This window comes from Motacilla alba, chromosome 1A (assembly GCF_015832195.1).
Source record: "Motacilla alba alba isolate MOTALB_02 chromosome 1A, Motacilla_alba_V1.0_pri, whole genome shotgun sequence".
Lineage (NCBI taxonomy): Eukaryota > Metazoa > Chordata > Aves > Passeriformes > Motacillidae > Motacilla > Motacilla alba.
The window spans coordinates 44,516,342-44,539,798 of NC_052031.1; the positions used below are offsets into that span (position 1 = coordinate 44,516,342).

Consider the following 23,457-nt stretch of genomic DNA (forward strand, 5'->3'; position numbering starts at 1 on the left):
CTTGTAGGAATCATACATACAGTTGCTGTACGAGCAATATGGGAAGCTTTATAAGGAGCTCGGTGGCAGATGGAGGGATGAAGCACAATGCAGCATTGAGCTGTTTTAATCTCATTTCTGTAGGGGCAGACTTGGGTCATACCAGTAGAAGATTTATGCATGTACCAACTGAGCACATTGATGCTGAAGTCTGAGGTACACAGGTCCTTTATAAAGCGTGTTCAGAGCCACAGCTTGGGAGAGTTTATGGTCAGGCCAGATAGAGTTGTGAGGAGCTGCCTAAATCTAATCCCACCACAGCCATCTGCCCTGGGACCAGCACCTGAAGTGACCCCACGAGATTATCCATGGATCTCAGCTGGAATAACTTAGCCACTTCCAAAAAGGTGCCAGTAACCTTTCATGTAGTAGATGGGAGTCACCCCTCCTTGCTCACCGCAATGTACGGTTTGTGGAGTGGGTGTTCCTGTAGGATTCTCTCGCCCAGGCTTGTGCTGTTCATACATTTTACATTATGCCTATGGATGAGTCACCTTGAGTGCCATGCTCAGTAGATAAAATGGAATCCAGAACTGTTTACATTTTACAGATGATAAGCATCAGAAAACAGGCTCATAAGGGAAAGTGTAGTACAAAGTTAGCTGTGGATTGCCCTGTGAGTTTTCATGGGTAGAGGTGAATGGGGATGGAGCAGGCTGCAGCAAAATGTTCTTCGCTGGCTGTTCAGTTCCACCTAACCTCTCTTCAGGGCCATGAGTGCTGAACTTGTGGTTTAAGATCTGGGTGAGAGAATTGTGTCTCAGGAGTATTACACTGTTTTGGGTGACAATATGGTGGTGACATTTGTATTGGTTCTTCTATAATTCTCATCCCTCTTTACTTTCCTCAGCTGAAGTTCTGCTGACAGGTCTTTGTAGCATGGAACACATTTTAGTACAATTTTGAAGAAAGATATTTATACGGTACTTAAAATTTTCCAGAGCAACAAAAGTTCTGTTTGTGATTTCTTGTTAGGAAGAGTTGTATGATGCAAGTTGAAATTATGCAGGGTATGGCTGCAAAATATGTGATGTACAGAAAATGGAATTATTTAAGAAGAATATGATTGTATATAAATACACCTTTTTAGCAAAGTAAATTGCAAAACTTACAAGTATTAGAAAGCATGTACATATATGATGTATATCTGTATATTTATGATACCAGATTAATAAGGACACTTTATTATCTGTGAAGTTATAGGTAAATAATCTGTTAAAGATGCTAATGTCTGCAAAGAGGGTGTAGTTTAAAGGAACTTTTAAAGGCTGTAAAGCGAGTAACTGTCAGGTATATTTAATCCTAGCTATGAATTTTTTTTCTTGCCTTATTTTATGTGGAAAAGGATTTGTATAAAATTGCAATGAAGCAAATGCAAACGGTTGAAAGTGCCAGACCTTCCATATAGGCTCTTCTGTTTCCAGGATCCCTAACAGTCCTAGGACCCTCAAATGACCTTTGAAAATGCTGCGTAGTTCTGGTGTCACTCAGCGGGGCATCAGTGGTTTTGTCTTTGTCATTCAGACGGGACTCTCAGTTAATTAGAGAAATGAGGATTTTGAAGAGATAGTAAAATCATCATCGATTCTGCCAACCCTTGTTTGGCCAGCTTACTTAAAAATTATTTGGACCAAAACATAGCTCCAAATCCCGTTTTTCCACAGAACTATTGACGGCGTTCTCTAGTATCATTAACTTTCTTTACACTACTGTAGCTCATGCAATTTATTTCTCTTTATACTCGTGAACCTTATGCACGGTGATTTCCTTCCTGCTGGGGCAGACCTGAAGAGGCAGCTGTTCCCGCAGCGTCCCGCTGTCCTGATCCATGCCGGGGATAGCTGGAAGTCTTGTGCCCTCTTGTGGTTCACACATCCAGGGAAGCGGCAGGCAGCGAGCCTGGCATCCCTGTCCGTGTCATCTGCTAGGGCACAAGCAACAGTGGATTGGGAAACAAAATGAATGAGGGCGCTAAAAATCGTGAGCTTGTCTAGACAAAGACAAAAATACCATTTTTTTCATGCACAGAGGCAAGTCAGGTAATAATTAGCCCCATTAGCACCATAGTCAATTAATCAATACCAGCAGTAAATCTGTGTGACATAACATATCCAAGTTAAGTTTCAGAAGAGGATAAGAAAAAATTATTTGATCCAGTGTTAACATGCTAAGGCTGGGAATGTTTTTGAAGGTGGGTGAAAATCTCATTTAATGATTCTGTAGTTTAAAAGGTCAACTTTAGCTGCATCTTCATTAAAATGATAAGTTGTTAGCAGCAATAATGCTCCCAATTTTTAAGTTGTGTATACACCTGTGCTGAGTTGGAATATAGCCAGCCTTCAGTTTATCCTTTTATTGCAGTCCCTGAGCAAAAGGTTTGTTCTAGGGAGGGCTCAGTAGCACAGGCAGTTAGCAGAGGAAAATGATACTCAAACAACCTTTAGCAGAGAAAAAAAAATTCAACCAACCTCAGATATGAGACTCAAGCACTATTAAAAATATTCCTAATTCTCATAAAAGTAGTATGTATGATAATGAAAGATCCCTGTTAAAGAGAGGTTCTGGGTAAACATCGCTTACTTTATTGTGCTTAAGTGTACTGAACTTCCAGCTTTTCTAAAAAATAAATAATGTCTTTTGAGCTATTTGAATTGGCAAACAGGAGCAGCAAGAGTAATTTGAGGCCCTGGAAAAAAACAAAATAGGCAAAGGTTGTCGGGTGGTGGGAGGGGGAAGGGATGTAGCTTCTGATCCTATAATCAAAGGCAGTTGCTCTGGTCTTCCCTTGTCCTCCCCTTTTTCACAGTGATGTATCTGAACAAGTCCAGTAAACTCCTCCTGACTGTAAACAGCAGGTTTTTAATATCATTTCAGTGGATAGTCATATTAAGTCCTTTTCTCCCTGCCTTATATGTTCCTTTGAAGAGTGATTGCTTACAATGAATGGAAGACTCCAACTGGCGGCGACCTTGTATAATGTGAACTTTGTGGGCAGTGCTTTTCTATATACTTCCTCTCTTTTATGTGACCCTTCAGAGAACAGCAGTGGGGAAAATACTGGAAAAGCAGTGGAAGACCTGTAGGTCTTGTGGATGTTAGGTTGTGAATGATGTGGTAGCTTCCTTTTCTCAATTATGTAGCATGACTCCTGCATAGATCTTGTTACTGAAATGAGTGTTGGGTGGAACACCTGCTCCCAAATGTTTTTCACACTGTTGCTCTCCTTTGTCCCTTCTAGGTATGGAGAGTGCAATCACACTGTGGCAGTTCCTCTTGCAGTTGCTGCTAGACCAGAAACACGAGCACCTCATTTGCTGGACATCTAATGATGGCGAATTCAAGCTACTCAAGGCAGAAGAAGTGGCTAAGCTGTGGGGACTCAGAAAAAACAAAACTAATATGAATTATGACAAGCTGAGCCGGGCGCTCAGATACTATTATGACAAGGTAAATTTTGTTATTGTCATGCAGACTAAGAAAACAGATATGCTACCAGTTAATATATCTCCTCTCTGTGGAAGTTATTCAGAAGTTCCTCGAACTAGTCAAGATAGTAGAAGGAAAAGATTGTAGAATACAAATATACAAATATTGTAGAACACAAATCATGTGTATTCACATTTCTCAATTTTAGACTCCAGTAAATTCAAGGAGTTTCCAGACTGTTTTCTCACCCTTTTTCTGATGAATATATTGTTTAATATCAATTAGTAAAATTGATATTAGATCTTCTCAGGATTAGTTCTCCTTAAATGGATATTTTTCAATAAGATATATAAATTCCAAGTTATTAGGTTTTACTATTTCCTATATTCTTGAAGATTAAATATTAAAGAAAAGACTGTTATCGATTTTGTATATTAAAAAGGAAAACTTCATAGCTGTGCTTAGTGGCCAGTTTTCATCTTGATTTTCAGAAAAGGGGGTGAGATGAGATTATACAGTGAGTGATGCCAGTGTTCAGTACAATTAGGGCATGTTTGCTGCCTGCACAAGGCAGAGGAAAGTAGATACTGTTTCTGGACTGACCTTAGACCTGTTGTCATGTAATATTTCTAGTGCACTTATTCTTGAAGCGCACAGTGCTATGCAGTCAATCTAATGCAGTGATCAAAAAATATGTTGACTGCCAATTAACAATGAACAATTGGATAATCAGACTTTCCATGACCCACAGGGCCTCCTTCTCCTGAAAAAAAATTTCAGTTTCAGATTTAGGGATGTTAATGTTTTGTCCACTAGAAGTCAGATTTTCTGACTTAATATGTTTCAAAGGTGGCCTGACTGAAGGCATGAAAGGATTCGGTGAGGACAGTACAGCGGCTGTTCCGAGCAGTTGGTGTGATGCATCCCCTTCACTAAGTACTGAAAAGGCTTCTGCTCAGCATGGGGAAGCTTGCTTCATTATATGACTCTAGCCCCTCTGGTTATAAACTTGACTGGGATCAGTGGAGACAGAGTGCCTGCTGGTGCATGAAGAGCATAGCCGGGCAGAGCCCAAATATGCTGTTAGTGACTGAACAGACATTGCTTAAAAAACAAGGAACAAGATATTTGTAGCACTTACACTTTGAGATCTCTCTGATCTCTTTGAAGTAATGGAATATAATGGCTCCTTACTTGAGACTCTCTTCCTTCTTTTATCCCTTAACCTTTTTTTTTTTTTTAACTCCTGTTCTGTTTTCAGTTCCCTGCCCCCAGCACACACCCACCTTTGTCATCTGTTTTGTCTCTGCTCAAGCAGCATCTACCAGAGTGGCTGTACAGTTTCTTCATCAGGGTTCTGGCTGAGGCAACAGCTTGCTGTTTGTAGTGATGGTTTTCTGTCTGACAGTTTTATCCAAGTGTGGCACAAGGATTTGGGCCATTTTTTCAGGTGTTCTGCAGTCCAGTGGAGGTCATAGCTCCTAGATGGAAAGAACGATAAGTTCTTTCTCCCCCATGTACTGCAATCAGGGTTTGAACCCCAACCCAGACCTATGGCTATTTCTATTTAAATTGAAAGAGTAACTCCTTTAGAATGAAACAGTGGGAGCTTCTCACTCTGTGGGTATAGTGTTTTGTGATGTGTAGGTTCCCAGACAGTGGAGAAAGGTGGATTATTGGGCGAGTGCAGAGGGACAGAGCAACTTGCTGCAGGTTTTGAAGTGTGAGAGAGAATGGTGCAAGATAGCAGATAGTGAATCCTTGTGGAGTGGCAGGGTGTGCTCAACAGTGGGTACAGCCCTGAATGCTTCCTCTGCCTTCAGTTCAGTCTATACTGCATAGCACAGGAGGGAAGAAGTCAAGAAAGGGAGGAAAGGCTCCTTGACATTCTTCCTTCCCCCCTGCAGAACAAAAGGGAAGGTCTGGGCAGGTGAAAGAGCCTCTCTCAGACTTTAATTCTCTTTGGCTTTAGACCATTCACCAATTTGTGAGATAAACCCAAAAGCAGTCTAGACTCTGAGGTAGCCTTAAGGGGCCTTCTGAGATCATTGTCCCCTCCCTGCTTGTGTGCAATGATCAATGGCAGCTGGGGGTGCTGGGGCAGATGGGATGCACACTGAACAAATGAGACAAACACTGAGCTGCAGATAGGGGAATGGCCGCAGGAAAGATGAGGCAGAGCTCTGGACAAGACTTCATTTGCACTATGGAATTGTTGACCAGAAGTTCTCTTCCTGTAACCTAAGTGAGGCAGCATGTGAGTTTGAGACAAGGGTCAGTGATTTTTTAGAAATTATGGTAGCACATGGGCTGGACCTTCCTTTCTTGGACTGCCCTCTGCTCCTACTGCATAGAGTTGACACTGAACTAATGTTTCATGGTCTATCTTTGAAATTATTCACCATGGAGAAATAAAACCTGATTGCTGGATAAGTGGGGGTTTATGAGCTCAGCCTTTTGCTTGGGGGGAACACTGGCTTGTTAAAATTCATCATCTGATTCATCTGAACTAAAAAGTAAATTAATTCCAGTACTGGAGAAAAACAACACAATTAGGACAAGTTCCTTAGCCTGGCTTTGAAAGCAATGCTGTTGGGGCTGATGGATAGATGTATGTTAAATTCACATAAAAAGCACCCGGGGAAATGTAGACTATGGCATGTCTTGATTGTAATTTGCTGCCATGATTATAGTTGCTAAATGTTCGTAGATAATCTGAAGACTCCATTTCCTGTTTCATTTGTTCCCCAAATTCTTCCCCCCTCCCCCTTATTTTATTTAATGCCTTTCCCCTATTGCCTCAACAGAGCAGCAGCACAGATGACAGATAGCACTGAGGAAAGGCATCCTGCACTCTACCTACAGCTTGTGTCCATCGTGTCACACACTTTTGCTGGTCAGAAATCTCTTGTAATGCTTTCAGGCAAGAAAATGCTTCAGCACTGTTCCCACACAGAGCACTTCAGCTTGAAGTAAAATACCTATAAAAGTAGGGTTGATAAGTTTATTTTTTTTCCCTCAGGCTGTCCAGTTATTTTGTTTTTATGGTAGCTGTAATGGCACATATCTTTTGGAAGTCACCAGGGGTTTCAAGACTACTGAAAGTCCCCATGAATATTTTGCGATGACACCACAAGAGAGAAGCTAGTGATTTTTCCCATGAGGTTTTTTTCTGAGGGAAGGAGGGTGCATCCAGGAAATTACATGCCGAGACTGACATTAATAGGATGTAGAAGTTGTGAAATGTGGAATTCAAGTCCTCAGAAGTTAGGAAATAAAAGAATCACAGTTCCCTGGATAACCCTAATGTTTGCATGAGTTATGCTGCATCTTTAATTACACAGTCACATACTGTTATGATGAGCAGCTATTCCATATTTTTGCATCTTCTCTGAACAGTACGTGGCCCGAGGCTTTACTCAGTGAGTGCTACTCAGTCTGTTTCAGTTTTAGTTTCAGTTAATGGCTGTCCACTTGTTTAGATGGCTTGGCAGTATGATTTATAGTATTAAAATAATATGGGCTGCTTTGTGCTAATTGCAGTGCAGGGACAGGGCTTCTCAGGTGCTCTCTGGATTCAGAGGTGCCAATGCATTCACTCCCCTCCCATAACAGGTCAAACCCTGTAACCTGGTTACTAGTTTGTATTTTTAATGTCAAAGTGTGGGTGGAAGCATGGAAGAATTGTTTTGGGCGTGGGTCCCTTGCTTGGGTGCTTTCTGAACTTCAGGATATAAATGAAGATATACTTCAGGATAATGAAAAATATTATTTTACTTTTGGGAAGGTCTTCTCTAAGACATCTCAGGGGAAATAGAATCCTACAATGAAACAATAGCAGTGTGATTGTGCTGGAGTACCAACTATACATTACGCAGTGGTGCAGGTCAGAGGTGTTACAAGGAAACACTTTAAGGGACATTAGAAAGTACCTTTATAGAAAACTGGAAGGAGTTTCATCCAAGAGTGATTTGTAGAAGTCAAGAAAGGGCTTGGCTGAAGTGGCATAAATGGTTATATAGTGCTATCCATATGGCAAGATGGGAGTAAAGGATTTGATACTCAGTAAGAGGAGAAAGCCCAAGAACACTTGCGTCAAAAAGACACATAAAATAGTTCATGTTTGATGTGAGAGGAAAGGGATGTCCAGTGACCTGCAGTAGAGAGAGCAGAGAGCCTGGTCATACATGCTAGCCAGAGAAATAGCCTTTATCTTCCAGCTGGAGGTGAGTGAAGAAAGACTGAAATCCAGCTAAATGGGAGCCTTGATCTTCTGAAGGTCAATACAGGTGCACAGTGTAGTAGCACCTGTACCTGCATCAAAAATGTTACAAAATCTGGCTTCTACAGACACAGTGTAGAAAGCATTGCTGCATAACCTGTGATGCTAGCAGAATCTGCCTGCCTGCACATGCTGATGTGGACACACTCCCATTTTTCAGAGCAGACCGTCCTGCCACAGGTGCCTCCTGCCAGCATGTGTACTTCAGACACTGGAGTGTGAGCAGCTTTCTGTCTGGGTAAGGGTCCCAGTAGCTGGAAGTGGCCTGGATAGAGTTCCAGAAGGGATTCATAACCTGTGTTCCTACTCTTAGAGCCAGGGAACTTGCAACACATCCAGGTGGGACTTAGGAGCAGTAGCTACAGCTCTGGTCTTCTTTTTGGACTAGGGATATTTAGTACCTACAGACAAGTTCATCCTGCTGTCATAAATTTTGAGATCCTGGTTGGGCATCCTGATTATAGGTCACTTCCTGGAAAGAGGGAAAAATGGTCTTCCTGCTTCTGAGATCCCTCATTTCTGAATGAAGTCTGAAGTCTGAAGTTTGACTAGGACGTAGATCGCCTTTCCTAGCTCAGTCTCCCAAGTGGCTCCTGCAGCCAGCAAACTTGCTAGCTAACAGGTTTGGGCCAAGCCACTAAAACGCTTCAGTCACCCTGGTAGTATAGTTACACATTTGCTCTACGTGGCTCAAACATGGAACAGGAGTCAGAGCTGATAAAAACAAAACACAGACTCATGGTGGTGCATAGGCACAGTTGACACAACCCCTCCCCAGTGTAGTCTAGTTGAAGCTGCAGGGAGAACCAGTCCACCGAGCCTTTGGCATCCAGCTCAGCCAGCTGCTCTGTGGAAGACAGGGCCAGAGGAGAGACATCCCTGCAGCTGGTGATTCAGAGCTCTCGGGTGAGGCTCTTGATGAATGCTTTTGGAAGGGCTCATAAAGCGAGTTCCTGAAGTGCTGGGGTGTGAATGAGCCTGAGCTCCCTAGCACAGCTGATGTGATTGCTGCTGGAGCAGGCAGCAGGCCCTGCAGCTTTCCAAGCACTTCTCCCCAGGGTGGGGTGGGCACGTTTGCTGTAGTCACTGTTTTGCACACTGTGGGCAGAGGAGGGGAAGTGTAAAGTGTTCAAGAAGCCAACAGAAGAGGGGCATTCCTTGCTCCTGCCCTCTCTCTGAGTGTCAGAGAGTGCTGTCTATTGATAAGATTTTTTTTTTTAAGCTGCTGGACTGGAGCCCCTGCTCTTGTCCTGGTTGCTCATTTCTTCTCTGCAGCAGCTGCATGGGCCCAGCAGTCCTGCCTGGCTCCCTGCAGCCCTGGCCAGCAGCCACTAGCACTCATTGCAAGCCTGTTCATGAGGGAATTTACACAGAAAATCCAAACAACAATAAAATAGGGCAAAATGTTCACATACACTTACTCTCCTGCTACCAAGCAAGTGGTCTAGTCTTCCTGCAGATGCAGGAAGGCACAATTCTTTGCTCTTTCAAACTGCTTGTTGTGGTGCCTGTCACTGTCATCTGTGGTTTGAACTGTCATAGCTCAGAATGATTCTGACAGATCACTGAGGTGATGATAAAAATATGCTGCTTTTTACCTTCAATTATTTGTCAAAAGAATATGGAAAAGTCAGTGCCTTTCTGAGGCTCTTCATTAATTTGTGTCCTTATTTTCTCTTGCATGCTGGTGGAGATTTCCTCAGGCTACACATTTAAGAGAAGCCTGCAAAGTGCTTGAGGGATCTGCACTTGAATCTTTTCATCTCCAGCCATCGTTAAGTGGGCCTTTGCTGCAGGCTGACAGAGTTGGAGGAGCAGCAGTGCAATGTTCTTAAAATATAACTGTATTTAAAAATAACAAAGGAAGTATAAACTCACCAGTCCGTTCAGTGCTTTTTATAGCAATGTTCCCCTGTTTCAAGCCTGCATCAGTGTAAAAGTGCAATCCTTAAATACATTTAATCTTGTTCTGCTGGGAGTCACATTTTCCAAGGAGAATCTCAGTTGCTAGTGCTTGATTTAACAATAATTCAAAGTTGCCAGGAGCAGAGGGGAGGCATTATTTTAAATTAAAATATAAATATAAAAATATATATATATATATAAGAAAGAAAGCAAAAATCCAGTTGGGATGGGTTTTTTTTTTCATATGTGAATAGTTTGGAGATTTTGCTCTTTGGAACGCAATGAATGCCATATCAAGAGTGCAGAAAAAGTGCAATCATCCAACGTTGCACCTAATTAGCAATGAAAAAAAAAAATCTAGGCCAAGCCCAAAGCCATGGGAATTAAAGCTCCTACAGACTGAAATTCTGTGGGCTAACTGTCCTGAACCTCTGGAGGGTAAAAAAAGACACTGCAGCATCTGCCAGGTAGGTAGATGTGTGTACAATTCAGCATGGAAGAGGGCAGTTTGTGCCTTTAGTCTGATCTTGTTGAAATAATTTCTTCTCTTTGCTTCAGATCCCTGTTACCAGGTTGGGAAACAACATTCTCTATTTTTGCCACAGCTCCTGACCTGTGATGCAAAGCTGCATCCCAGGGTTCTTTGTAGGGTTAGTTTTGTATTCAAAAAGGTGCCTGAATGAAATGCCAGGACATTCAGACAGATGAATTACAGAGTGCAGTAGCTCAGCTGAAAGACGGAAGAGGTTCTGATACTCAAGTGCAGATTCTTCTTTCACAAAATGATCCTTGCTTTTGTGACTGAAGTCACACAAGGTGTAGTGCAGGCAGTATAAGCACCCAGCACTACTTGTTGTCTCTATGTAGTGAGAAAGATCTTTTCCTTAATTTTCTGTTTTATTTTCAGTCAGCTTAACAAATGTTTCCACTATTGGTGTCAGAAGCTGTGGTAGAGTGAAAAACCAATTAGATTTTTAGAAAATCTGTAAATATTTACATTCCCATATGTACAGCAAAGCAGATGTCTGCAGAATACCAGCTGGAGGTGCAGCAGATGTGCTGGACTAAAGGGAAGCCTCTTGGAAAGGGTTTTTCAGAGATGACTTAACAAACTCTCCACCAGGGGTTTCAAGTAAGAGAAATTAGCATGGAAATCTCAGGACATCTTTCTTCATTTATTCTGCAGCACTTGGCTTAGGGTGGTAAATGTTCCAGTCCCTAAGCCAGGCCTGTGCCATGAAGTGCCTTTGTGGAGGAGCTCACATATCCTTGGGGATTGTGTTTGAGCAGGCAGCCAACCTGCGTTTGCAGGAGGAGCACTAGGACTAGAAACAGGATGCTCATAAAAAGTCTCAGAAGGAATCAGTTCTTTACGTAAAGGGGATACTTTAAGAAAAAAAAAAAATTAATGGTTCTGCAAACCTTTGAGAGGTTTGTGACTTTTTCAATAATTAATTTCCATAGTCGGTTTAGACTGAGGAAAACCTTCCACCTGCACCAGTGAGCATCCTGAGCCTAATGCTAGCCTGGAGATGGTGCAGGGGATTTTGCAGGATACAAGTACTTTTCTAGCCCACGCAAGGGGTTGCATTTTTCACAGACATAAGTTCATGATCATTGATGTGGTAAGGAGCAGTGGGTAAATAACTGGGGCCAGGAGGCTAAGGTGGTTTTGTCCCTTGCAGACATTGAGAGTACTTCATCCTCAGGTGTTGGTGTCAGTTTTAGGAGGCATGAATGAAAGAGTTTGGATTTATTGTGGAACGCAAGGTGGCATGGCTCGAATCCACAAGGCAGCAGAATTGCTTTTACTGGAAAGAAAATATTCCCAAGCTGCTTCAGAGGAAGCAGAAGTCAAACAGGCCACCAGTAGGTCTTTGTCACCGAGTGATGGTGGTTTTGTTGGAAACCGTGGGGAGCCAGGAGTGGACTCTCTGACTGACCAGAGAGAGGTATTGGAATAAGCCAAGAGTGATCAGCATTTGGAGCTCCAAAAAAATGACCTGCATAGCTTTATGAGGGAGCAGTGCCCCCTGCCCTTGTGTGTGCAGTACTGGGTGTCTCTGAAACGCTGATCTTTCTAGCACCTTCTTTGTATTTGCAGAACATCATCAAGAAAGTGATCGGACAAAAATTTGTATACAAGTTTGTCTCCTTTCCTGAGATTTTAAAAATGGATCCACATGCTGTGGAAATCAGCAGAGAGAGCCTTTTGCTGCAGGACAGCGACTGTAAGATGCCTTCGGAGAGCAGGGATCAGCACAAGCACAGCTTGTCAGCACTGAAAAGCACAAGCCGTAATGAATATATCCACTCTGGCCTGTACTCCTCTTTCACTATCAACTCTCTGCAGAACCAGCCAGACCCTTACAAGACCATCAAAACAGAAAAACTGGAGAAGTCAGAAGGAAACACACCAGTTGAAGAAGTCCGAACTGTTATCAGATTTGTGACAAACAAAACAGACAAACAAGTTACGAGGCCCATGGTGTCGTTGCCTTCTACTTCTGAAACAGCAGCTGCCTCTGCTTTCCTCAACTCTTCAGTATCAGCTAAAATATCTTCCTTAATGCTACCCAACAGTGCCAGCATTTCATCTCCATCATCATCCTCCTCCAGATCACCATCTCTGTCTCCCACTTCACCCCTCCCTACAGAACACAAGAGCTTCTTCCTTGACTCCAGTTGCCACGACACAGATTCCCTTGAGCCTCTGAACCTCTCCTCAGGCTCCAAGGCCAAATCCCCATCTCTTCCCCCAAAGGCTAAAAAACCCAAAGGCTTGGAAATCTCTGCCCCACCTATGATTCTCTCCAGCACTGACATTGGTTCCATCGCCCTCAACAGCCCCGCGCTTCCTTCGGGATCCCTGACTCCAGCTTTCTTCACTGCACAGGTAAGACCTGCCTGTCTCCAGGCATTCCCTCCTTCTGGCTAACAGTGTTAGTTCTGTGGGTCTGTCACCATCTGATGGGAGAAAACCCCAACATATGGGAGAGAGGGAAACACAGCAGTGCTCTGAACAAGGGGTGGAAAGTAGGTTTCTCCTGGGGTTTGTTCCTAATTAAGTGTGGGAAAAGCTATCGCAGTTCACAGACTGCCTGAAAGAATAAGGAGATGGGCAGCCATTAGTGAATTCTTTATCGGTTCAAACCAGCCTCCAGATCTACAAAACAAAGAGGAAAAAGCTAAAAAGAAAACCACAGGGATTTTGCAGGTCACAACTTGAGCATGTGGGATGCTTGGTTAGATTTCTCTACTAGATGTTGCAATCCATTCAGACAGTGTGACCTTTTTGTTAATTTCTGAACACAGAGCAAATTAAGTGGTTTCTAAGACAGGCTCTGAAGTCAGTTTAAATTTCTGAAGTTGTACAAATTCACAGAGTACTTGCCAGAGCTTCCCTTCAGCAGAGAACTACTGAATAACCAGAAGGTTATTTTGTTCTTTCTAATAACATATTCGTGGTAATATCAACAGTGAGTTCTCATTTTCAAGCTAGTCTATGAAAAAAAGCCTAGGAATTCAGAGCAGAAGGGTAAAATCATATAGACATGACTCAGTATGTTAATTGGTGAGTTTTGTCTTACAATACCACCTCGAAATTAGACCAAAAATAATCCAAGAATAAAATTATCCCAATGTGGAATGTCCCCCAAGATCCCCAGCCCTGAAGTAGCAGTATATGCAAATACTGGCATTGAATGTAGCAAACTGGACAGTAAATAAATGAGGACAAAGGCATGTTACAAGCCCTCACTCACTTCAGACTGCCTAGAAGACCCATGGTATCCAGAATCCCCTCACCTCTTCCCTGATTAAAGGTGTTGGAGGTGTTTGATGTGGGCAGCACTGGGTGCCTGTACAGCACAAGGACCTGGCAGAAGGGACTGTTGGCAAGTGCTCTCAGCCAGCACAGCACTTGCTCTCCTGAGCTTGTCAGCTGGCTGCAGAGTGAGTTTGTGCAGCTCAGGCACACCTGTAAGCCACCAAGATACAAAGTTGTGTCACCAAGAAAGAGCAGCTTGTGAGCTGACACCTGTCATTTTTGACATCACAAAACTTTAAAGTGAAGTTATGTTTGGCAGGAAGAATAGAAGTGTGGCAAACCAAAACTGAGATGCATTGACAAAGTTAAATCCTCTAACTGTGGTATAACCACAGTATTTTTTTCGTAGGGAGCAAATCTGACAACATCAGATGCCAACCACACACAATGACAGTGTGAGTTATTTCAAACCCACTTTAATCTGTTGCTGCCCCCAAACCACAGGATGAACAGAGATTTGTTTCCTGGTTTTGTAATTATTTCTTTTAATAGTTAACTTTCCCATGCAACTATGAACTGGTGTACTTACTCCCCTGAGACATGTAGAAAGGAATTATGTTGAGGATTGTGGCACTGCTTTAGCAGGAGGGATAGCTAAGGCTGTGATGAGTGTTACCCAACTTAAAGCCATCACAAATCTTTTTTGCAGGTTGTCCTATCACAGAAGAGGCATATAGCATCTGTTTAGGGTAGTTCCTGGGTCTAATTATTTAAACTTTTGGCTATACAGCAACATAGCTTTTATTCTCTCTTTTAGCCTTCTTTTTCTAGTGTGGATAAGAAGCAACCTGCGTCCTAAACACTTGTCCTATAGAAAAGTGTTTAGAAAAGAATAGAAGATGAAAACTACATAGCAGCTGTATTCAGCTCACTGTAAAATCACAATGCAGAATAGCTAAAGCCATAATTTAGACAGGAAATCTGCTGTTCATCCCATTATCCAAGGAAGAACATGCATCATATCTCAAACGTCCTCTGATTTATCAGATCCCAGTGTGAAGCACCTGCTGCCAGGGGCAGGTGCAGAACAGGATGTCTGCTCCAGGAGTGATGTATGTTGTGAGAAGGTCCTCTGCTGCCTGAGAGGATGTTTCAAATGGCTTTCCACTGTACCTGCTGGTCATGAGGAATACCCTCAGGTGGAATCCTGTGAATGGGCACATGATACACACAATCAATATTAGAATAGAAATTTATGTGTGACAGCATTTGCCTACTTTCTAACAGCTAGAAGTGACAAGATTATACTTACACACATTGTCACAGAAGTCAGGAGCCATGAGCATCATTGCTTAACATAATCCTCTCTGTGCAGTGAATTATTTCTATTGAAACTGTTCCTGTGCTTAGATTACAATGATGTTTCACAGGTAGGAACTTCCCAATGGGTTCCACATCTAATACCAGATGCATGGCTGCATGTGGGCAGAAAATGAAGTGACACATCAATTTCTGCATGCAGTTTAGGGATAGGCTGTCCTGTGGTGTTGTTTACACTTAGGTTTCCTCTGGTGGTTTTGATACTTGGCTGATGGCAATACTGAGAACAAGCCTGGGATGCCTTGTGCTCTTTTTGCATTAAATATTAAACAGATTTGGAGGCTTCATTTGGCTGGCTCTTGGTTCTGGCAGGACTTCAGACATTAGTGCTCTGCTCATCAAAGAATATGAGCTTTTGCTTAGCACTGTTTTAGGCTTGTTTGCATGCTTCCAGAGATGAATGGAGGGCAACTCAGTTTTTCAGGTCTCTCTGAAGACTTGCTTTAGCTGCATCTAGGTAGGAATAAACATCTCCAAGTCTTCCTCATGATTTTCAGAAGACCCCCTCAAGAACTGCACTTTGAGTTCTGGATATCTGCAGCTTCTTAGAGAAAAAATAAAGAATGGAGGCTAACCATGGGAGTTCTTTGTACAGTTGCCCCAGTACCGTGTCCTTAGTTGAATGTTGTTGGGTCTAGCTACTTACATCTTTGGTTTTAAGGTTAGTAGGCTCTTCTGTAAGTAGATCTGAGTATTTATCCTGACCTAATTCAGTGTGTTGTCAGTCTCTTAAATCTCCACCAGTAGCCGCCTGCCAGTGGAGCATCAGCTTGAAATGTGGCACAGGAATGGGGCTCTTGCTGGTGCTGCTGATTTCCTTCCCCATGAAAATACCACGCTCCTGGGAAGAGAGTGTTTGTAAAGGACTCTTGACAAGTGCCTGCTTGCCAAGTGGTTTTTTGGTTTTTTTTTGACAAGAGCTGTCACTTGATGAGATCAAGACTGATGTCTTCTCCTTGCCAGGCCTCCACCCACTCTTTGCCCCTTTTGTTAGCATGCAGATATAGCCCAACCTTGACTGGTACTCCTGTGGCCGGCTGATTTATTGCATCAATACCTTTTGCTTTCCCAGTGATAGCACAGGTTTATTACTCCTTGGGACAAACATGGTTTCTTCCATGGGGTTTGGTGTTTCTGATTCACGTTCTTCAGCACAGTGAAGGTGGCAGGGTCCTTTCCCTCCACATTTCTCCACGAACCCCACTTCATCTGAGATTCCTTAGCAAAACCATTCAAGAGCAGCCAAGGTCTTTGTATTAAACAGCCTTTCAGAATCACCAGGATAACTAATGTTTGCTGCTCCTTGTCTTTCCCATCTCTTCTGCTGGTGCCAAACGAACTGTTTGACCCTGCTGTGACCTGCAGTGCAGTCCTGTCACAGCAGGTCTGTGTTCCCGTGTGCCTGCACAGAGTCCCAGACACTGCAGCCGATGCCTCGGGCACCGCTTGGCAGATGAACCTGACACTCCAAATGCACGTGAGCCGTGGCAGTGCCTGTGTGAGCCTGCTGTCTGCAGGGTCTGGCAGAGAGCAGGTGTGATGGGCCCTGGTGACAGCAGCTGCTAAGGGAGACCCCCAGCTGCAATTGCCCTATGTGGGAGTTGATATTTCTGGCCTGGTGGGGAGCACCAGAATGCATCACCTGCTGGTTACTACAGGGAGATGCAGGTATTCTCTGTCTTCTGTCTTCTCTTTACATATTTTAAACTCTGGACAAAAGGATGCCCCAGTTCAGCAGAACACTGAGAGAGCAAAGCACAAGCTTGCTTGCTAAGTGTGTACTCAAATTCCATTAAGTGCTTTGCTAAATAGGACTGATTTTGATAATTGGCATCAAGATTACTGGTGAGATTAACTCATTATGCCAAATACTTTTTTCAAAAGTGTCGCTTTTTTTCTTTTTTTGGCATGATAAAAGTTATTCTGGATACAGAATAATTCACATAATTCTTCATTTGAATGAAGATTTGCATGTGGTCTAATGCTACCTCCCCCGTAATTGTGCTTTTAAGAATGCTGAGGGCAATCCCAGCAATTCCTTTCTATCTTGGCACTGGAAGGAGTTGGGAAAAGCCTTGGATTCTAAGTTCTTGCCATTTTGGTTCTTTTCAAACAATTATCTGTGCTCTCTGCTGTCCCCCTGGGACAGCAGCCAGCCCATACACCGGTCTGTCTCTGTTCAGCCCACGCATTGCCAGCTTCTTGAACCCTCTTCCTTTACAAAGAGGTGCCATCAGGGGAGTAAACCTGGTCAAAGGCCAGAGTGACCCTTTCAGCTCCACATACAATTGTAGAAATGCTTCAAAAGCTGCAGTCAGGTCAAGGAACTGTTGCCCTTCAAAAGGTTCAGCTGATTCTGAAGGAGACTCGGTGGTGTGGGCAGGCACTGGGACACACATGGTGTTACTCTGTATGTTACGCAGTTCCATGAGCGTGGTTTAAATAAACAATAACTGTGCATCGTGTTAAGCAAACAGAAATGAAATCAATTTGCATATGAAGGAATATGAAATGTGCAGGTATCCAGAGACAGGATGCAGGGCTGGATGGGCAGCTGCTGCTGACCCTGCTGTGTATCTGAATTCACTGAACAATACAGCCGGTAGATGCTGTGTAAGGCTTTAGGGGTGGTGAGTGCTGCATGGAGCTGTAACTCTGAGCTGTGCATCATGGTGTGTTTTTTGTCTTGCAGACCCCCAATGGATTATTGCTGACCCCCAGCCCGCTGCTGTCCAGCATTCACTTCTGGAGCAGCCTCAGTCCTGTTGCTCCTCTGAGTCCTGCCAGGCTGCAGGGACCAAACACTTTGTTCCAGGTAGGTCTTCCCAGTGCACAGGTTTCATTGCTAGATACACACATACGGAAGAGACATTGTGGGAACATCTCTTCACATCAATCTGGAGCTTTTCAAACAGATCAAGTAAAAACAGGCATTAACAGGCACTTTTAAAGAGAGGCCTGCTTACTTTTACCCTCTTCCAATCCTTGGCAGCACAGTCAGAACCTACAGGGCAGTGTCTGCTACAGAAAGCACACAGACGTTGTGTGAAGGAAAGAGAAAGAAATGCTGGACCCTGGAGAGAACAGGTAACAGAGCTCAGAGTTGCAGACCAGTCAGTGACCTGCCAGGAGAGGGCTGGAACATGGACTCTGGGAAAACCAAGACAGTTCGGGTCTCACCCAGTGAGGTGGGTGTAGGTTTACCCTTTTGTCCTAATGAGCTACTTCTCATTCAGAAAGACAAGGCTCTCTGAACCCAAAGGCTCCATTTCCAGTTCTCCTGCCAACTATCCATGTGTCCTCAACCAAGGACACACCTCTGAGCATGACCTCGCCATATGTAACGGCAGAAAGGCAGCATTGTGCCCACTCTCTCCTGAGTATTGGCAGAGTAAAATTCTCAAAGTTTTATAGAGATGTGGTAAATACAAAAGTTACTAAATAACCCACGATGCCCACAGCACTCAGCTGCAGCAATTGCCTGAGGCTCAGGAAGAAGACAGTGGGCATGGTATTTGCAGCTCCAGCTGCAGTGCTGCAGAACAGCTGATTCATTAAGTCACTGAAGAAATTGTGTTGATCTGCTGATTGGCAAGGAACTCAGTGGCCATCTGCACAGCTGAAGGTGTAAGGACACCCCTGGAACGAACACCCTGATGGCTGTGGAGGGCCAGCACTAACAGAGGAGAAGGCTACTGCTAGACAGGGACCCTCTATTAGTCTCTGAACTTTCAGGAAGGCTGACAGCCCAAAGCCAGGGCTGGGCGTCAGCTCAAGGAGCTGCTCAGGTACTGGGATAGTCAGTCTTTCTACCTCCAGCTGCATAGGGAGCTCAGGGCTCCTTATTTGTGTTTAGATAAAGTCATTAATCCCTTCAGGACCTTAGTTTTACATACATGGTTAGAAACAGCCAGACATTTCACCTGAGAAGTGCCTGTGCCAAGAGCTGGAATGAGCTTGTACAGACACATGTTGGCCATTCCCTGGGGGAACTGAAAGTGAGGAGTGGCCTTGGCTTTCCCTGCTGAGAGACTCAAAGGGCCTTATAAATGATGTTTGAGTCAAGCAAAGGCCATGAAGACAAGCTGTAGAGCACAAAGCCTTATTTTAACAGCAAATAGGAAATGAAAACCACAGCTGAATTCCAGCCAAGCCCACCTAGAACTGATGGGTCAGCCAGTGTAGGCGTCAGGGTAAAGCTCTCCTCAGGCTGCCTGCACAGGTCAGCCCACACTCCATGCATACCCAGGGAAGAGCTTGTATTCTGGTTCTGTGTTTTAATGAATCTTGGCAGAAGTGATGGAAGCATTTCCTGAGGTTTAGTGTGGTTAAAGCAGGGACAGCAGCCAGTTTGGGCCACACCAGGAGCATAGTGCCCTGCAGCACCGCGCTGCTTGGCCCGGCTTTACACGGAGTGGTGGAAGACAGGTATCACCAACTACCATCTGAGGGGAAGAGGAAACTTGTTAGGAGCACGTTATTATATGCATGTAGAAGGTGTGGTTACACCACAGTTGGCTGTCCAAGGACTGATCTGATAAGGGGTAAAAATACACCAGATGCTTGAAGTTGTTCAACTGTCTTCCTCAAGCCAATAGAAACCCAGCACAGCTCATGGAGCTGGGCCTCGAGGCCAGATCAGTATCTACCACTGGGATAATTCCTGCCTCATGCTGCAGCAAGTTTATTCCACCTACATGCTTTACTTTTTCTCAGGTCAGATGTTAAGAACTGGTCAATACCCACCCTGCAGGCAAGGTGCAGTCACGTGAACTAGGAGTGCACGGCTTCTGTACTGGATAAGTTTTTTGCACAGCACTTCTGAAGCAGCAGGTGACAATAAATGACTAAAAGTTCTGCTTCATATGCTGAATGGTGGAGCTAGTTTGTAGTTTCTGAGTGAATACAGAAACTGTAATTACTTGAGAGTAATTTTCCCCAAACTTTGTATCCCCAGTTGTACTTTTTCTGCCATAAAACTAAATCTGAACTTTCACTTTTGCCAAATTCTTTCCTGCATAAAAGAAAGACAAAAAGGATGTATTGTAATTAATAATGTGTAGACTGAAAAAATATTTTTGGAAACAGAATGGATGGCAAAGATTGCTCTGTAGTGTACAGTTTTCCAGGGTGATGATGAATGTATTATGTGAACTTTCATATTGAAAAAACAGCCAATAACAGATTTTTTATATCCTTATGCATTTACAAATGATTCAGGGTTTGTCCTCTGTCTTGCATTCCTAATGGCTGATGCAGGCATTTGGTAGATGTCTTACTGTATAGACATCACAACTCTTGAAACCATCTGGAGCCAGTGTCTAATGCTAAATCCATGGGCTTCTTGGGCTGAATGTTTTGAGATAAAGAGTAATTTTTACCTTTTGGCCTCTTACAGTTTCCAACTCTGCTAAATGGTCACATACCAGTGCCACTCCCCAGTCTGGACAGAGCCTCTTCACCAATACTGCTTTCTCCAAATGCTCAGAAATCCTGATGATGCCTCATCACACCAAGGATGTATTGGTGGATTTAACACTTCATTCCTATGGGCTAGTTTTTCCTGTGTCATGAGAAGGACATTGTGAAACCCTTTATTACTTTGGTTTGCACTTTTCATTACATGGATAATCTACTTTTATTATGTTAGCATTTTTCAACAGTGTTTATATATAAAAGTATATATAAATCTGTTATGCATTAAATGAATTATAATTTTTTTTTATATCATAGCTCACAAGTGTTGAACACTTCTGTTGTTGATGAAGTACTTTTCTTAATGGATTGCAACAATGTATCTATTAGGGATGTGAAGCTTCTTTTTAATCCCTTTTTCTGCGTATTATGCATTGCGCTTGTGTAAACTATAACCGGCTGTGCCTTCTTTTGCATAAAGTCATGTAAATGATTTATATATTTTCTAGTATTAAGATAAAAAGTTGAAAGAAAAAAACTAGTATTGAACAGCCCTATGGTAGTATTTCAGTATTTTCTCCACAGATAGGCCATATGATGCAGTGTATTAATGTAACTTTGTATTAGGTGCTTTCAAATTGTATAAAAATAGCCTTATAATTTTCCTTTGCTGAAGTGGAAAACATAATCCCCGTTACAGCCAGGAGACTTAGTTCAGAGTAACAAAGCCGTATGTACACATTTATGCCCAAGTTCTTCTGTCAAGTTGCAACAAGGAGGAACGGGGCTGTGTATGTTCATGAGACGTTTCCAGCATTTGAGAGTACTTCTGTAGAAAAGGAGACATTGCTCAGATTTATTTGGCCTATACTTCTTACGAACTGTCAACATTATGTCTGCAAAGAGTGCAGGTAATCTTTGTCCTCCCAAGGAATGAGGATCATTCCCCATAATTTCCAGGTGCTTTGTTCAGCTGTGCCAAGTGCCTTCTCCTACTTCCCTGGAAAGACTATTGTAGCTACTCAAGCTCTGAAGGTCACATTTCCCCTTCCCCCAAAGCTGGAAAAGTTACAGGTCTGTAAACTGATGCCTGGTGCTTGCAAAGAGGCAGAGACTCTACACGTGGGATGTTTATGTATAAACAGCTGAATTCTGGATGAGAAAACAGCACTGTGTTACTATATACTTGCAACTTGAATTTACTGGGTATGTCCTCTACCTTGAGGGGATGGTTTAGTCATCTAAATGTCAGGTTAGGATTAGGCCAGACTCCCTGGCACCACAGACTCTAATCCTGGCAGGGCTGATGCAAATTTTCAGTTTCCTGATGTGGCTAAATTGGCTTGAATGCAGCTTTACCGTGTCGGTTTTTCAGACGAGACCTTAAAAGCCAACCCCAAATCCGATCCCTGTTTGTGACAGGTCATTCGAACCTCAACTTTGCTTCCGGGCCGAGCAGCTGGCCACGGTCTGTTCTTTTTGAAATGTATGCAGTGAGTTGTCTGCTGATTTTCTGCTTGGATGCATTTCAGTGATGATGTGTGTAGTTATTTGTGAAGTGCTTTTGGATCTTTCAACCTGAAAGGTGCTAAATAAACATTTTATTAATGTAGTTCTGATGTTGAAAAGCCATTTTTGGGGCAGAGGTGGTTGACAAACGACAGCAGGAATTTTCCTCAGGCTCCTGGGTTGCACAACCAAAAACTACTCAACAGTTCCACTTGCGGTGATAAAAACCTGCTGTAGCCATGTAGGTACCAGCTGATAAAGACAGCAATTGAATGCCAGACATGAGGAGAACAAATGAAGCACTTGGGACGTCATTTGCTCCACTCAGCGTTTCAATAGCTCAAGATGTGCCACCCCACGGAGCCAAAAAGAGAAGATGAACCTACACAAAATTTATGAGTGAATGCAAATTTTATATAAAGTGAAATCAGAATAGTTTGGAACAATGGGCAGTGTGTAACCGATGGTATTGACAAGGTTAGTGGAGATAAATCACAAGGGCTTGCAGACTGAACATTTCTCTTCCAATGCATTCCTGCCAGGTACATGGAATATTTTTCAACAAGTTACAGAGAGGCAATTATTTCACACAGAGAGCTGACTCCTGCCTAATTTTTAAAAACCCATGAATATCTACTTACACCTATAAAGCATGAACAGCAGCATAGAGACATGTCTTGTACGTGCCACTGTAGCTAACGGGAGAACCCGACATCGAGATGGTGTTTCTCACTATGAGTTTAAAAAGATGAAAACATCCTGGTATGGAATATTACACCTGCAAAAAGCCAGTTGACCATGAGAGAAGGGACTGTGTGACAGAGAAGAGATTCTTAGAAGTACCCAGATTCCCATGATTTTATTTCTTCCAAGGTTTTACTATTAATAAGGTGGATTTTTTCCTTCTCAAAAGGCTTAACACACCCCCAGCTTCCCTCCCACCCTCCAGCCCTTAAATGATTTTGTACTTTTTTTAAAGATAGCAGACAACAAAAATTCTGGGACAAAATGCTATTTGAAAAAATTACTGGAAAGGATCTGAGAGAATCCAATAAAACAATGGAAGACAGAAAGTGGGAAGAAGTGCTGTCTTCTCATCTTTGAGAGAGTAAAAATAGCAACAGAATACATCTTCTGCTAGTTGTCTTTTCAGCTGAAAAAAATCGGCTGTCAAAATCTGCCTTCTAAATCAGTAACGTGGAACAAAAATTTTTGCTACTGGGAAGTATTTATACAAATAGAGTCCAGCCTCTGAAATCTAACACTTACATGAAACACTTGACTGTTATGCCTTACGCTTTGAAGAAAATATTCTATTGGTAATCTACTGAACTTTATTAACAGGTATCTTTTTAACTGTAGAGAAAAATCAAATAAATGTTTTTGAATAAATACTGTGGAAGTGTCAATATTTCTGTGGCAGGGAGAGCTCCAACCCAACAATCCTGAGGAACAAAATGGGAGTTACTCTCTTTTCAGTATTCTTGGTAGTAATTGCAATTTAATCATCCTTGGGGGATTTATTACAAGATTTGCACTTCATTCGTGCTTCAGCAATACACAAGAAGTTCCCAGTTACTGTGCAGGCTGGGTGCACAATTAGGATATGTTTGGCTTACCTGCACCTTGTTTCTTCAGGAAAGCAAGTATCTTCCAGAAGAGCCACAGCTACAAGGCAGCTTTGCCAAGAGCTTGTGCACACCTTTGGCCTTGGCACAGGTAAGCAGCTTCA

General features: G+C 43.0%; 1 protein-coding gene across 1 annotated transcript in view; it reads left to right on the forward strand.

Moving 5' to 3' along the window:
* Nucleotides 1-23,117, forward strand: part of ELK3 (ETS transcription factor ELK3) — a 37,236-nt gene extending 14,119 nt beyond the window's left edge. The window contains exons 2-5 of the mRNA XM_038154796.1: nt 3,278-3,486; nt 11,757-12,548; nt 17,494-17,616; nt 20,200-23,117. Coding sequence (XP_038010724.1) covers nt 3,280-3,486; nt 11,757-12,548; nt 17,494-17,616; nt 20,200-20,298 — 1,221 coding nt within the window. The 5' untranslated portion in view covers nt 3,278-3,279 and the 3' untranslated portion in view covers nt 20,299-23,117. The remainder of the gene's footprint in view (nt 1-3,277; nt 3,487-11,756; nt 12,549-17,493; nt 17,617-20,199) is intronic.
* Nucleotides 23,118-23,457: the final 340 nt, after the last annotated feature.